The sequence below is a fragment of the Onychostruthus taczanowskii genome, unplaced genomic scaffold (genome assembly GCF_017590055.1).
Source record: "Onychostruthus taczanowskii isolate IOZ18803 unplaced genomic scaffold, ASM1759005v1 scaffold372, whole genome shotgun sequence".
Lineage (NCBI taxonomy): Eukaryota > Metazoa > Chordata > Aves > Passeriformes > Passeridae > Onychostruthus > Onychostruthus taczanowskii.
Window position 1 is genome coordinate 13,358 of NW_024501149.1, and position 15,693 is coordinate 29,050.

Sequence of the window (15,693 nt, forward strand, 5' to 3'; positions counted from 1 at the left end):
GAGTTTGGGGGGGGGGGGGGGGGGTGTGGGGGGGGGGTTGGGGGGGAAAATTGGGAATTTTGGGGTGGAAATTGGGATTTTTGCAGAGGGAATTGGGGGAATTTTGGGGGAAAATTGGGAAAAATTTGGGAATTTTGGGGGGATTTTCGGGGAGTTTGAGGGGATTTTTGGGCAAAGTTTGGGAATTTTGGGGGCACTTTTTGGAGAATTGGGGGCAGCTTGAGGGAGATTTTGGGAAACTTGAGGTGGATTTTGGGGAATTTTGGGAATTTGGAGGATTTTGGGGGATTCGGGGGGATTTTGGGGGCAGTTGATGGGATCTGGGGGAATTTGGGGGGAATTTTAGGGGGGATTTGGGGGAAAATGGGGATTTTGGGAGGAAAAATTGGGAATTTTGGAGGAAATTTGGGAATTTTGGGGGAACTTTGGGAATTTTTTGGGCAAAAAACGGGGATTTTGGGGGGAATTTAGGGGGAAAAAGGGAATTTTGGGGGGAAAAATAGGGATTTTGGGGGGAAAAGAGGAATTTTAGGGTTAAAAATTGGTTTTTTAGGGGATTTTGGCAGAATTTTGGGAATTTCGGGGGCATTTGAGGGAAATTTGGGGGGAATTTGGGGAATTTGGGGAAATTTTGGGGAATTTTGGGGACATTTGAGGCCGATTTTGTCCTCCCCGGGTGGTTTTTTGGGGCAGTTGATGAATATTCATCTTTATGCAAATGAGCTGCTAGGGTGTGGTGAAACCACGCCCCCTTTGCAGCTGTTGTGGGGGGGAGGGGAAGGGGGGGAATTCCAGCAAAGGATTCTGGGAGCAGCTGCTGGGGGGGCTCCCAATGCTCCCAGTTCATCCCAGTCCCTCCCAGTCCCTCCCAGTCCCCCCCAGTCCCTCCCAGTTCATCCCAGTTCATCCCAGTCCCTCCCAGTCCCTCCCAGTCCCCCCCAGTCCCTCCCAGTTCATCCCAGTTCATCCCAGTCCCTCCCAGTCCCTCCCAGTCCCCCCCAGTCCCTCCCAGTTCATCCCAGTTCATCCCAGTCCATCCCAGTCCCTCCCAGTCCAAGCCCAGTTCAATCCCATTTCCTCCCCAGCCTCTCCCAGTCCCTCCCAGTGCTCCCAGTACCGCCGGGCTGGGGGCGGGGCCATGGCGGCGCTGCCGCTGCCCCTCCCCCTCCTGCTGCTGGCCGGGGTGGCCGAGGGGACCCCGCGGGGGACAGAGGGGACAGCGCTGGACCTGGGTGAGTGTCCCCAGTGTCACCCGAATGTCCCAATGTCCCCAATGTCACCCCAGTGTCCCCAACGTCCCCAATGTCCCCAAATCCCCTGACTGCTCCCCCTGTCCCCTCAGTGTCCCCTCAGTGTCCCCTCAGTGTCCCCTCCCTGTCCCCACTGTCCCCTCAGTGTCCCCACTGTCCCCTCAGTGTCACTCAGTGTCCCCTCAGTGTCCCCGCTGTCCCCAGGCCGCTGTCGCTTTGCTCTGGGCATGCAGTGTCCCTCAGTGTCCCTCAGTGTCCCTCAGTGTCCCCTCAGTGTCCCCTCAGTGTCACTCAGTGTCCCCTCACTGTCCCCTCACTGTCCCCTCACTGTCACTCAGTGTCCCCTCAGTGTCCCCGCTGTCCCCAGGCCGCTGTCGCTTCGCTCTGGGCATGGAGGACGGGACCATCCCCGACTTTCGCCTCTCGGCCTCCAGCGCCTGGTCCGACTCCACCGCCGCCCGCCACGGCCGGTACGCACCAGTACAGACCAGTATAGACCAGTATAAACCAGTATGGACCGGTATGGACCAGTACACAAACCACTATGGACCAGTACCGACCAGTTCGGGCCAGTATAAACCAGTATGGACTGCTATAAAACCAGTATGGACTGGTACAAACCAGTAAGGACCGGTATAAACCAGTATGGACCAGCACAGACCAGCACAGACCAGTATAAACCAGTATGGACCAGTATGGACCAGTACAGACCAGTATGGACCAGTACAGACCAGTATAAACCAGTATGGACCGGTATGGACCAGTACAGACCAGTATGGACCAGTACAGACCAGTATAAACCAGTATGGACCGGTATGGACCAGTACAGACCAGTATGGACCAGTACAGACCAGTATGGACCAGTACAGACCAGTATGGACCAGTATAAACCAGTATGGACCAGTACAGACTGGCACAAACCACTATGGACCAGTACCGACCAGTTCGGGCCAGTATAAACCAGTATGGACTGCTATAAAACCAGTATGGACTGGTACAAACCAGTAAGGACCAGTATAAACCAGTATGGACCAGCACAGACCAGCACAGACCAGTATAAACCAGTATGGACCAGTATAAACCAGCATGGAATCAGTATGGGGCCAGTACAAACCAGTAACGACCACTTCAGACCAGCATGGACTGCTATAAACCAGTTCAGACCAGTATAAACCAGTTTGGACCGGTATAGAACCAGTTCAGATCAGTACAGACCAGTATAAACCAGTTTAGACCAGTATAAGGGCCTGGTGTCCAGCGGGTCCCCTGGGTGTCCCCAAACCTCAAAATGTCCCCAAATTCTTTGGCCCCTCCCACATCCTTGAGTGTCCCAAGTGTCCCCAAATGTCCCCTGGGTGTCCCAGGTGTCCCTTGTGCGTCCCCAGGTGTCCCCTGGGTGTCCCCAAACCTCAAAATGTCCCCAAATTCTTCGGCCCTTCCCACATCCTGGAGCGTCCCAAGTGTCCCCAAATGTCCCCAAACGTCCCCGGCTGTCCCCAGGCTGGGCCGCAGCGACGGGGACGGAGCCTGGTGTCCGGCGGGGCCGGTGTTCCCGGCCGAGCAGGAGTTCCTGGAGGTGGACCTGGGCCGGCTGCACCTGGTGACACTGGTGGGGACACAGGGACGCCACGCGGGGGGACACGGCCGCGAGTTCGCCCGGCAGTACCGGCTGCGCTACAGCCGCGACCGCCGCCGCTGGCTGCGCTGGAGGGACCGCTGGGGTGACGAGGTGGCCTTGGGGACATCGCGGGGGGTTGGGGACATCGGGGGCGTCAAGGGGATTTGGGGACAATGGGGGGGATTTTGGGACATTGGGGGTGTTGGGGACATTGGGGACATTGAGGGGATTTGGGGACATTGGGGACTTCGAGGGGATTTGGGGACATTGGGGGATTGAGGGCTTTGAGGGGATTGGAGACATTGGGGATGTTGGAGGTGTTGGGGGCATCAAGGGGATTTGGGGACATTGGGGACATTGCGGGATTGAGGGCGTTGAGGGGTTTGGGGACATTGGAGGTGTTGGGGACATCAAGGGGATTTGGGGACAATGGGGGGATTTTGGGACATTGGGGGTGTTGGGGACATTGGGGACATTGAGGGGATTGGAGACGTTGGGGACATTTGAGATGTTGGGGGCATCAAGGGGATTTGGGGACATTGGGGGATTGAGGGCTTTGAGGGGATTGGAGACATTGGGGATGTTGGAGGTGTTGGGGGCATCAAGGGGATTTGGGGACATTGGGGACCTTGGGGGCATTGAGATTGTTGGGGACATTTGGGAACATTGGGGACACTGTGGACCCGAGGCCATCGGGGACCTTGGGGACACCCTGGGGACCTCGGGCTGTGACAGACCCCGATAAATCCCTGGGATCTCCTTGGCTGACGCCACCCTCGGGTGCCACCGGCCGCGGTTGGTGTCACCTCAGGTGATCGGTGGCAACGAGGACCCCGAGGGGGTGGTGCTCAAGGACCTGTCCCCGGCGCCGGTGGCCCGGGCGCTCCGGGTGTACCCGCGGGCGCCGCGCGCCATGAGCGTCTGCCTGCGCCTCGAGCTCTACGGCTGCCCCTGGGAGTGTGAGTGTCACCTCCATGTCACCTCCATGTCACCTCCCTGTCACCTCCCTGTCACCCCTGAGTCACCCCTGAGTCATCCCTGAGTCACCTGTGTCCCACCCCACTGGTGGCCCAAAAAGTGTGGTGGTCGCCCATGGTCGTGTCCTTCACCCAACAACCCTTGGTGGTGGCCCTGAGGCAACTGGGTTGGGGTCTTGTCATTGTGGGGTCAATGGTTGGGTGTTGGGGTCAATGGTTGGGTCATGGGGTCAACGGTTGGGTGTTGGGGTCAAGGGTTGGGTGTTGGGGTCAGTGGTTGGGTCATGGGGTCAACGGTTGGGTCATGGGGTCAATGGTTGGGTCATGGGGTCAACGGTTGGGTGTTGGGGTCAAGGGTTGGGTGTTGGGGTCAGCGGTTGGGTCATGGGGTCAACGGTTGGGTGTTGGGGTCAAGGGTTGGGTGTTGGGGTCAACGGTTGGGTGTTGGGGTCAACGGTTGGGTCATGGGGTCAACGGTTGGGTGTTGGGGTCAAGGGTTGGGTGTTGGGGTCAACGGTTGGGTGTTGGGGTCAACGGTTGGGTCATGGGTTCAACAGTTGATGATGTCATACATTGGCTCATGACATCATTCCCCTCCTCATGACATCATCATGGCCACCCATCCCACCCAGCGCCACCTCTTGGATGTCCCCAAAGGGATGGTGACCCTCTATGGCCACGTGCCCCCTGTTAACCTGCTGGTGACCCCGTGGTGACCCCGTGGTGACCCCATGGTGACACATCCCCATCCCCGTCCCCAGCCGGCCTCTTGTCCTACACGGCCCCACGGGGACACGTCATGGCCCTGGACCCCGTCCCCATCGTCCTCAACGACTCCACCTACGACGGCTTCAGCGCTGGCCCGTGAGTCCCCAGGTGTCCCCAAATCATCTCCAGGCATCCCCTGCCTCAAGAATTCCCAAAATTCCTGTATCCAACCCCCCCAAGGTGTCCCCAAACTGTCCCAGGAGCTTTCCAGATGTCCCCAGTGATCCTCAAAGTGTCCCCAGGTGTCCCCAAACTGTCCCAGGTTGTCCCTTACGGAGTCCACAGGTGGGTGGGATGGGACAATCCCAGTCCCCAGGTGTGTCCCCCCTGCCCAGGTGTCTCTGGGAGGTTCCCAGGTGTCACTGGAGGATCTCCAGGTGGGTGGGACAGGACAATCCCAGTACCCAGGTGTGTCCCCCCTGCCCAGGTGTCACTGGGAGGTTCCTAGGTGTCACTGGAGGATCTCCAGGTGGGTGGGACAGGACAATCCCAGCATCCAGGTGTGTCCCCCCTGCCCAGGTGTCACTGGGAGGTTCCCAGGTGTCACTGGAGGATCTCCAGGTGGGTGGGACAGGACAATCCCAGTACCCAGGTGTGTCCCCCCTGCCCAGGTGTCACTGGGGGATCTCCAGGTGGGTGGGACAGGACAATCCCCACATCCAGGTGTGTCCTACCTGCCCAGGTTGCACTTCGGGGGGCTGGGCCAGCTCTCGGACGGGGTCCTGGGCCTCGATGACTTCTTGAGGACCCGCGAGCGCCGCCTGTGGCCGGGCTACGACTACGTGGGGTGGCCGCGGCCACCTGGGCCCCACCCTCACGTGGAGCTGGAGTTCGAGTTCCAGGAGCTCCGCGCCTTCCACGCCATGCAGGTGCCCCAGGGAATGCTGGGAGATTTGGGGTGCCCGGAATTATGGGATTGGTCAGCCATGGATGGACGGATGGGGGGACACCACATCAACCCCAGCTTGGGGTCTGGGATGTCCCTCTGCAGAGCGTCTGGATTGGTCACCTTGCCCCAGGGCATCATGGGACGCATTGTCACCCCCCCAGGTCCACTGCAACAACCTCCACACGCGCGGCGTTGGAATCTTCCGGGCGGTCGAGTGTCGCTTCAAGAAGATCTTGGCCACGGCCTGGGAGCCCACGGTGGTCACCCACAGCCTGGCCGGGGCCACCAAGGACCCCAGCGCCCGCTTGGTCACTGTCCCCTTGGGTGGGCGCCACGCCCGCTTCATCCAGTGCCGCTTCTTCTTCGGCGCCGAGTGGATGCTCTTCAGTGAGGTCTCCTTTGTCTCAGGTTGGGCGTTGGAGTCAATGGTTGGGTGTTGGGATCATTGGTTGGGTGTTGGGGTCAATAGTTGGGTGTTGGGGTCAATGGCTGGGTCATGGGGTCAATGGTTGGGTGTTGGGCTCATTCACTGGGTGTTGGGGTCATCGGTTGGGTGTTGGGGTCAACAGTTGGGTCTTGGGGTCAATGGTTGGGTTTTGGGATCAATGGTTGGGTGTTGGGGTACAACAGCTGGGTGTTGGAGTCATCGGTCGGGTGTTGGGGTCAATAGTTGGGTGTTGGGGTCAACGGTTGCGTCGTGGGGGCAATGGTTGTGTCATGGGGTCAACGGTTGGGTATTGGGCTCATTCATTGGGTGTTGGGGTCAACGGTTGCGTCGTGGGGTCAATGGTTGTGTCATGGGGTCAACGGTTGGGTGTTGGGGTCATCCACTGGGTCTTGGGGTCAACGGTTGGTTGATGACATCATTGGTTGACTGGTGAGTTCATTGTCAATCAGTGACGTCACTGATTTCGTGTTAACGCTGTTGATGGTTCATGATTCTATTGTTGATGACATCATTGACTGTTGATGACATCACCAATGACCGTCCCCACCCCCAGAGGTGCTGGATGACCCCGTGGGTGCCAGTGGGTGGCCCCCGACCCCTGACCCCTCTGCCGCCATCTTGGAAAAAGCCCATGATGGGGGCAGGGCGACCAACACCACTGCCCTGGGTAGGCGGGGCTTAACTGGGTGGGGTTTAACTGGGTGGGGCTTAACTGGGTGGGGTTTAACTGGGTGGGGTTTAAATGGGTGGGGCTTAACTGGGTGGGGCTTTAATGGGTGGGGCTTAACTGGGAGGGTCTTAATGGGGTGTGGCTTGATGGAGGCACAAATGGGTGGGGCTTAACTGGGTGGGGTTCAATGGGGTGGGGATTAAATGGGCGTGGCTTATCCATGGTGGGCGTGGCCATGACGCCCTCCTGCCCCTCCCATTCCTCCCAGTAGTCCCCGGGGAGGCCGGACTGGTCCCGCCGGCGGCCCAGGGCGAGGCGGGGCAGTCGCCGGTGCTGCTGGGCTGCCTGGGCGCCATCATCCTCCTCCTGCTCACCATCATCATCCTCATCCTGCGGCGGCGCCGCGGCACGGCCGGGCCGCTGGGCAAGGTCACTGGGAGGGACTGGGGGGGACTGGGAGGGGATTGGGGGGGACTGGGAGGGATTGGGAGGGGCTGAACTGGTTTTTACTGGTCTGAATTGGGGCTAAAGCGGTTCTAACTGCTCTGAACTGGTTCTAACTGGGACCGAACTGGTTCTAACTGGTCTGAGCCAGTTCTTACTGGTTCTAAGTGGTTCGAACTGGTTCTAACTGGTTATAACCGGTTCTAACTGCTCTGAATTGGTGCCAAACTGGTTCGAACTGGTTCTAACTGGTCTGAGCTGGTTCTAACTGGTTCTAACTGGTTTTTCCCGGTCCTCAGGGCCGCGGGGCGGAGGCGGCGCTGCGGGTGCAGCTCTCGGGGGACACCGTGGTCATCAACAACGCCACCGGGGGGGGAGGGGCGCGGGGGGGACCCCGCTACGAGCGGATCGGAACCGGAAACGGGAACGGGACCGGCACTGGGACTGGGACTGGAACCGGGACGGGAACCGGGGAGTACCAGGAACCCACCCGAGCACGGCCCCCGGTGCCCCCCGGGGCTGGTGAGACAGGGGAGGGGAAAAGGGGGAAAAGGGGGGGAAAAAATGGGGGAAATGGGGCAGAAATGGGGGGAAAAGGGAAAAAGGGGGGAGAAAAGGAGGGGGGAAAAAGGAGGGGAAAAGGGAAAAAATGGGGGGAGAAATGGGGGAGAAATTGGGGGAAAGTGAAAAAAGAGGAGGAAAAAAGGAGGGGGAAAAAAGGAGGGGAAAAGGGAAAAAATGGGAAAAAAGGGGGGAAAATGGGGAGGAAAAGGGGGGGAAGGGAGGGAAAAAGGGAGGGGGGAAAGGGAAAAAATGGGAAAAAAGGGAAAAGGGGAAAGAAGGGGCGGAAAAGAGGGAAAGGGAAAAAGGAAAAAAGGAAAAGGTGGAAAAAAGGGAAAAGAGGGGGAAAAGGGGAAACAGGAGGGAGAAAGGAGAGAAAAAAAGAGGGAGGAAGGATTTCCCCCCCCTTTTATTTTTTTCCGGGAGTATCCCCAAAAAAAATTGGGTCCAGAAATGAGGAAAAGGCTCAAAATGGCCCCCAAAATCCCCTGACCACGCCCATCTCTGACCACGCCCCCAGCCAATCCAGCCTATCGGCTGCTCCTTGCCACCTACGCCCGGCCAATAGGAGGCCTTGCCCTGGCTCCGCCCAACACTACCAAGCCAATCAACACGGATGGTAAGGGTGGGGCTTGGGAAGGGTCACGCCCACTTTAGCCACACCCACAATGACCTCACCTGTGCCCCTCCCACCTGCACAGGTGAGCCCGAGGTGGGGGCGGGGGCTTACGCTGAGGCTGACGTCACCGGAGGCTCCGCCTATGCCCTGGCTGGCCCCGCCCACAGCCCCACCCATGGCCCCGCCCTCCCAGCCTTCCCTCGGGACCGCCTCCGCTTCCGGGAGAAGCTGGGGGAGGGGCAGTTCGGAGAGGTAAGCCACGCCCCTGGCATGAAGCCACGCCCCCATTGAGGTGACACACACTGTGGCTTAGCCCCACCCCTAAAGGTCTTTAGCCACGCCCCTAAGTTACTTGCCACACCCCCAAATGGTTTATCGCCAGCCCTTTTTGAGGCCACACCCACTATGTCTTTAGCCCCGCCCCATTGGAAAGGCACCACCCCTTTCTATTTGGCCACACCCTCACAGATTTGGCCACACCCCCTTTCCTTTGGCCCCGCCCCAGGTGCTGCTGTGCCACATTGTTGCCCCGCCCATTTTCTGAGGCCCCTCCTCTTTCTCTGGCCCCGCCCCCAGGTGCTGCTGTGTGAGGTCATCGCCCCCCACACCCTGGGCCTGGCCCCGCCCCCCAGCTTAGGTCCCGCCCCCTCGGCCGTAGAGCGCCCCCTGCTGGTGGCAGTCAAGGTGCTGCGGCCGGACGCCACCAAGAACGCCCGGTACGGGAACTGGGGGAACGGAGGGTGGCCAAGGGGATCCAGGTGTGTCCAGGTGTGCCCAGCTGTACCCAGGGCATTCCCAGGTGTACTCAGGGCATACCCAGGTGTGCCCAGGTGTGCCCAGGATGTGCCCGTATATACCCAGGTGTTACCCAGGTACACTCAGGTGTGCCCAGGAGCACGCTCAAGGCGTACCCAGGTGTGCCCAGGTGTGCTCAGGTGTGCCCAGGTGCACTCAGGGCATACCCAGCTATACCCAGGGCATTCCCAGGTGTGCCCAGGTGTGCCCAGGTGCACTCAGGGCATACCCAGGTGTATCCCAGGTGTACCCAGGTGTGCTCAGGGCATACCCAGCTGTACCCAGGGCATTCCCAGGTGTGCCCAGGTGTGCCCAGGCGCACCCAGGTGTATTCAGGGCATACCCAGGTGTGCCCCACATGCCCCCAGGTGTATCCCACGTGCCCCCAGGTGTACCCCATGTGCCCCCAGAATGCCCCCAGGGTTATCCTTGGTCCCCCAGGTGTGCCCAGGTGTGCCCAGGTGTGCTCAGGGCATACCCAGCTGTACCCAGGGCATTCCCAGGTGTGCCCAGGTGTGCCCAGGCGCACCCAGGTGTATTCAGGGCATACCCAGGTGTGCCCCACATGCCCCCAGGTGTATCCCACGTGCCCCCAGGTGTACCCCATGTGCCCCAGGTGTGCCCAGGTGTGCCCAGGTGTGCTCAGGGCATACCCAGCTGTACCCAGGGCATTCCCAGGTGTGCCCAGGTGTGCCCAGGCGCACCCAGGTGTATTCAGGGCATACCCAGGTGTGCCCCACATGCCCCCAGGTGTATCCCACGTGCCCCCAGGTGTACCCCATGTGCCCCCAGGTGTACCCCATGTGCCCCCAGGTGCCCAGGTACACCCAGGTGTGCCCAGGTGTGCCCAGATGTGCTCAGGTGTACTCAGGGCATACCCAGGTGTATCCCAGGTGTGCCCAGCTGTGTCCAGGTGTGCTCAGGTGTACTGAGGGCATACCCAGCTGTACCCAGGGCATTCCCAGGTGTATCCCAGGTGTGCCCAGCTGTGTCCAGGTGTGCTCAGGTGTACTCAGGGCATACCCAGGTGTGCCCAGGCGCACCCAGGTGTACTCAGAGCGTGCCCAGGTGTGCCCAGGTGCACCCAGGTGTACTCAGGGCATACCCAGGTGTATCCCAGGCGTGCCCAGGTGTGCCCAGGCGCACCCAGGTGTACTCAGGGCATACCCAGGTGTATCCCAGGTGTGCCCAGCTGTGTCCAGGTGTGCTCAGGTGTACTGAGGGCATACCCAGCTGTACCCAGGGCATTCCCAGGTGTGCCCAGGCGTGCCCAGGTACACCCAGGTGTGCCCAGATGTGCCCAGGTGTACTCAGGGCATACCCAGGTGTATCCCAGGTGTGCCCAGCTGTGTCCAGGTGTGCTCAGGTGTACTGAGGGCATACCCAGCTGTACCCAGGGCATTCCCAGGTGTGCCCAGGCGTGCCCAGGTACACCCAGGTGTGCCCAGATGTGCCCAGGTGTACTCAGGGCATACCCAGCTGTACCCAGGGCATTCCCAGGTGTGCCCAGGTGTGCCCAGATACACCTAGGTGCGCCCAGGTGCGCTGACCCCGTGCCGGGCGCGCCCAGGCGGGATTTCCTGCAGGAGGCGCGGACGCTGGGCCGGCTGCGGGACCCCAACATCGTGCGGCTGCTGGGGGTGTGCGGGGGGCCCGGCCCCCTGTGCATCGTCACCGAGTACATGGAGCACGGAGACCTGCACCAGTTCCTGGGCGGGCCCCGCGGCCACGCCCTCAGGTGGGACACGCCCACATTCCCCACACCTGGCTGGGACACGCCCGCTACAGCCACGCCCGCTTTGAGTTTGGTTTTTTGGTTGTAATTTCTGGCGTTCTGGCCCTTTAAGAGAAGCCCCTCCTTAATTAAGCCACGCCCATCACTCAAAAGATCACGCCCACATTCCCACACACCTTCCAGGGCCACGCCCACTACAGCCACGCCCACTCTCAGTGTTTCTGGGGTGCTGGCCCTTTAAGAGCAGCCCCTCCCACCGCATTAAGCCACGCCTATTGTGCATAAACCACGCCCATCCCTCAGGCCACGCCCCTTCCGGGGTTTGGGGCGGGACAATTGGATTTTTTGGGGGGAAAATGACTTGTTTTGGGGGAAAACCAGGAAAAGGTGCAGAAAAAAGGAATTTTTTGGCAAAAAAAAGCAATTTTTGGGAGAAAAAACAAGAACAAGAGAAGAAAAATGTTAATTTTTTTAATTAAATATAGGAAATTTTGGGACTAAAGTGGAATAGGTGAAGGGAAAATTGAAATTTGTGAGGAAAAACACTTCTTTTTCAGAGAATAAAACCAGAAATAGGTGTATAAAAAATGGGGTTGTTTTAGGAAAAACACATTTTTGGGGGGAAAACCGCCAAAAATAAGTAAAAAACACAGATTTTGGGGGAGAAATTAATTTTTTTTCTAGGAATTCCAGGAACAAGTATAGCAAAAACAGATTTCTTGGGGAAAAAAACAATTTTTGTGGGGAAAAAAACCCAGGAAAAAAAGTAAAAAAAAAAAAAAAAAAAAAATTGGGGAAAAAGGGGTTTTTTCCAAAAAAAAAAAAAAAAAAAAAAATTGGGGAAAAAGGGGTTTTTTCCAAAAAAAAAAAAAAAAAAAAAAACGTAAAAATGAAAAAAAAATTGAGTTTTGGAGGGAAAGAAAGCAAATTTTTGGGGGAAAAATTGGGGTGTTTTTTGAGAAATCCTGAAAATTAAATTTTTTTCCCCAGCTCAGATCCTGGCCGGGCTGAAGGGAATTGCATTTTTGTGGGGAAAAAAGAGGGAAAAAAAAAAAGGCAGAAATTAAAAAAAAAATTAAAAAAGCAAATTTTTTGGGGGATTTAGGGTAGAAATTTTCTTTTGTTTTGAAAAAATTATATTTTGGAGGGAAAAATGCACAAATAAATGCCAAAAAAATCGGATTTTTGAGGGGAAAATGCCATTTTTTGGGGGGGAAAAAAGAGGAAAAAAAGGCAAAAATTAAAAAAAAATTTAAAAAGCAAATTTTTTGTCAATTTAAGGGTAAAAATTTTCTTTTGCTTTGAAAAAATGATATTTTTGGAGGGAAAAATGCACAAATAAATGCCGAAAAATCGGATTTTTGAGGGGAAAAAAGCCATTTTTTGGGTGAAAAAGCGATTTTTTTGGGAAAAAAAAAAGATTATTTTGGGAAACATCCTGAAAATGGAATTTTTTCCCCAGCCTGGCCACGCTGGTGCAGCTGGGCGCGCAGATCGCGGCCGGGATGCGCTTCCTGGCCGGGCTGAAGAGAATTGCATTTTTGTGGGGAAAAAAGCGATTTTTTTGGGAAAAAAAATGATTATTTTGGGAGAAATCCTGAAAATGGAATTTTTCCCCCCAGCCTGGCCACGCTGGTGCAGCTGGGCGCGCAGATCGCGGCCGGGATGCGCTTCCTGGCCGGGCTGAAGAGAATTGCATTTTTGTGGGGAAAAAAGAGGAAAAAATTGGATTTTTTTTTTAAAAAGCAAATATTTTTGGGATTTAGGATAGAATTTTTTTGGTTTTGAAAAAATGATATTTTTGGAGGGAGAAGTGCACAAATAAATGCAAAAAAATCGGATTTTTGAGGGAAAAAAGCCATTTTTTGGGTGAAAAAAAGCGATTTTTTTGGGAAAAAAAATGATTATTTTGGGAGAAATCCTGAAAATGGAATTTTTCCCCCCAGCCTGGCCACGCTGGTGCAGCTGGGCGCGCAGATCGCGGCCGGGATGCGCTTCCTGGCCGCGCGGAATTTCGTGCACCGGGACCTGGCCACGCGGAACTGCCTGGTGGGGGAGGGGCTGCGCGTCAAGGTGGCGGATTTTGGGATGAGCCGGAGCCTGTACGGCACCGAGTACTGCCGGGTGCGGGGCCGGGCGCTGCTGCCCATCCGCTGGATGGCCTGGGAGAGCATCCTCTGGGTGAGAAACGGGCAGGAAAGGGGCAAAATGGGGAAAAAAATGGGATTTTGGGTGAAAAAATGGGAAAAATGGGGAAAAAAATTGGAGTTTTCAAGGGAAAATTGGAAAAAAAATTGGATTTTTGGAGGGAAAATTGGGAAAAAATTGGATTTTGAAAATTAAGGAAAAAAGGATTTTAGAGGAAAAAGTTGGGGTTTTGGGGAAAAATGGGAAAAAATGGGGGGAAATGGGGAAAAATGGAATTTTTGGCGAAAAAAATGGAAAAAAATTGGATTTTTGGAGGGAAAACTGGAAAAAATGGAATTGTGAAAATTAAGAAAAAAAGGAAAATTAAGGAAAAAAAGGATTTTAGAGGAAAAACTTGGGGGTACGGCACCGAGTACTGCCGGGTGCGGGGCCGGGCGCTGCTGCCCATCCGCTGGATGGCCTGGGAGAGCATCCTCTGGGTGAGAAACGGGCAGGAAAGGGCAAAATGGGGAAAAATGGGGGAAAAAATGGGGTTTTGGGTGAAAAAAATGGGATTTTTGGGGAAAAAATTGGGAAAAAATGGAATTTTGAAAATTAAGGAAAAAAAGGATTTTAGAGGAAAAAGTTGGGGTTTTGGGGAAAAATGGGAAAAAATGGGGGGAAATGGGGAAAAATGGAATTTTTGGCGAAAAAAATGGAAAAAAATTGGATTTTTGGAGGGAAAACTGGAAAAAATGGAATTGTGAAAATTAAGAAAAAAAGGAAAATTAAGGAAAAAAAGGATTTTAGAGGAAAAACTTGGGGGTTTGGGGGAAAATGGGAAAAAATGGGGGGAAATGGGGAAAAATGGAATTTTTGGCGAAAAAAATGGAAAAAAATTGGATTTTTGGAGGGAAAACTGGAAAAAATGGAATTGTGAAAATTAAGAAAAAAAGGAAAATTAAGTTTGGAGGGAAAATTAGAGGAAAAACTTGGGGTTTTGGGGGAAAATGGGAAAAAATGGGATTAAATGGGGAAAAAATTGGAGTTTTCGAGGGAAAATTGGAAAAAAAATTGGATTTTTGGAGGGAAAATTGGGAAAAAATGGAATTTTGAAAATTAAGGAAAAAAAGGATTTTAGAGGAAAAAATTGGGGTTTTGGGGGAAAATGGGGAAAAATGGAATTTTGGGTGAAAAAATGGGAAAAATTGGGGGAAAAAAAGGGATTTTTGGAGGGGAAATTGGGAAAAAATTGGATTTTGAAAATTAAGGAAAAAAGGATTTTTGGGAGGAAAAAATTGGGGTTTTGGGGGAAAATGGGGGAAAATGGTGAAAAATGGGGAAAAATAGGGAAAAAAAGGAATTTTTGGTGAAAAAATGGGGAAAAAATGAGATTTTTTGGGGAAAAAGTTGGGGGAAAATTGGATTTTTGGAGGGAAAATTGGAAAAAATTGAATTTTGAAAATTAAGGAAAAAAGGATTTTAGAGGAAAAAATTGGGGTTTGGGGGAAGAACTGGGGGAAAATTTGAGATTTTGAGGGGGAAAATTGGGAAATTTTGACTTCCTGAGCTCCTGAAAACTCCCAAAAATTCCCAAAAATTCAAAAAAATTCCCAAAATTTGGGATTCCAGGGGGTGTTCAGCGACGCCTGGGCCTTCGGGGTGACGCTCTTGCAGCTTCTGAAACCCCAAATTTTGACTTCCTGAGCTCCTGAAAACTCCCAAAAATTCCCAGAAACTCACCAGCAGTACCTGCCCTGCCCCCCCGGCTGCCCCCCGGCCCTGCACCGGCTGATGCTGCGCTGCTGGGCCCGCGAGGCGGCCGAGCGGCCGGACTTCGGCCAGCTGCACCGGAGCCTGAGTGACCGCGGGGCCCTGGAGTGACCATGACCTTCATCACCTTCATCATCATCATCATCATCATCATCATCATCATCATCATCATCATCATCATCATCATCATCATCATCACTGACCACCTGCTGAGTGACCGCGGGGCCCTGGAGTGACCGCCGCCTTCATCATCATCATCTTCATCATCATCATCATCACTGACCACCCACTGAGTGACCGCGGGGCCCTGGAGTGACCGCCGCCTTCATCATCATCATCATCATCATCACTGACCACCCCTCGGCCACCTGCACCAGACCCTGAGTGACCGCGGGGCCCTGGAGTGACCGTCACCTTCATCATCACCTTCATCATCACTGACCACCCACTGAGTGACCGTGGGGCCCTGGAGTGACCATCGTCTTCATCATCACCTTCATCATCATCATCACTGACCACACACTGAGTGATCGCGGGGCCCTGGAGTGACCATGACCTTCATCATCATCATCATCATCATCATCAGACGCTCTGGGAGGTGCTGAAACCCCAAATTTTGACTTTCTGACTTCCTGAAAACTCCCCAAAATGTCCAGAAATTCGCGAAAAAATCACATAAAATCCCCCCAAAAATTCCCAAAATTCCCGAATTTGGGATTCCAGGGCACGTTCAGCCCGGCCAGCGACCTTCATCTTCATCACTGCCCCATGGCCGCCTGCACTGGACCCTGAGAGACCGCGGGGCCCTGGAGTGACCGTCACCTTCATCATCACCTTCATCATCATCATCATCACCATCCGCGCTGCCGGGAGCCGCCGTACGGGGCCCTGAGCGACGAGCAGGTGATCGCCAACGCCGGCCACCACTTCCAGAACCGCGGCCAGCAGGTGGGACTGGGGGCACTGGGAGGGACTGGGAGGGACTGGGGGGAATTTGGGGGGGACTGGGGGGGAGGGGG

At 55.0% G+C, this 15,693-nt stretch overlaps 1 protein-coding gene across 1 annotated transcript in view; it reads left to right on the plus strand.

The window, feature by feature from the left end:
- Positions 1-15,693, plus strand: part of LOC121339769 (epithelial discoidin domain-containing receptor 1-like) — a 16,268-nt gene that overhangs the window by 321 nt on the left and 254 nt on the right. The window contains exons 2-18 of the mRNA XM_041411860.1: positions 1,096-1,232; positions 1,618-1,720; positions 2,751-2,979; positions 3,680-3,827; positions 4,607-4,709; positions 5,296-5,482; positions 5,664-5,910; positions 6,504-6,617; positions 6,889-7,049; positions 7,364-7,586; positions 8,146-8,244; positions 8,327-8,496; positions 8,821-8,960; positions 10,610-10,777; positions 12,721-12,955; positions 14,534-14,585; positions 15,534-15,622. Of these exons, the coding sequence (XP_041267794.1) occupies positions 1,139-1,232; positions 1,618-1,720; positions 2,751-2,979; positions 3,680-3,827; positions 4,607-4,709; positions 5,296-5,482; positions 5,664-5,910; positions 6,504-6,617; positions 6,889-7,049; positions 7,364-7,586; positions 8,146-8,244; positions 8,327-8,496; positions 8,821-8,960; positions 10,610-10,777; positions 12,721-12,955; positions 14,534-14,585; positions 15,534-15,622 (2,562 nt within the window). The 5' untranslated portion in view covers positions 1,096-1,138. The remainder of the gene's footprint in view (positions 1-1,095; positions 1,233-1,617; positions 1,721-2,750; positions 2,980-3,679; positions 3,828-4,606; positions 4,710-5,295; positions 5,483-5,663; positions 5,911-6,503; positions 6,618-6,888; positions 7,050-7,363; positions 7,587-8,145; positions 8,245-8,326; positions 8,497-8,820; positions 8,961-10,609; positions 10,778-12,720; positions 12,956-14,533; positions 14,586-15,533; positions 15,623-15,693) is intronic.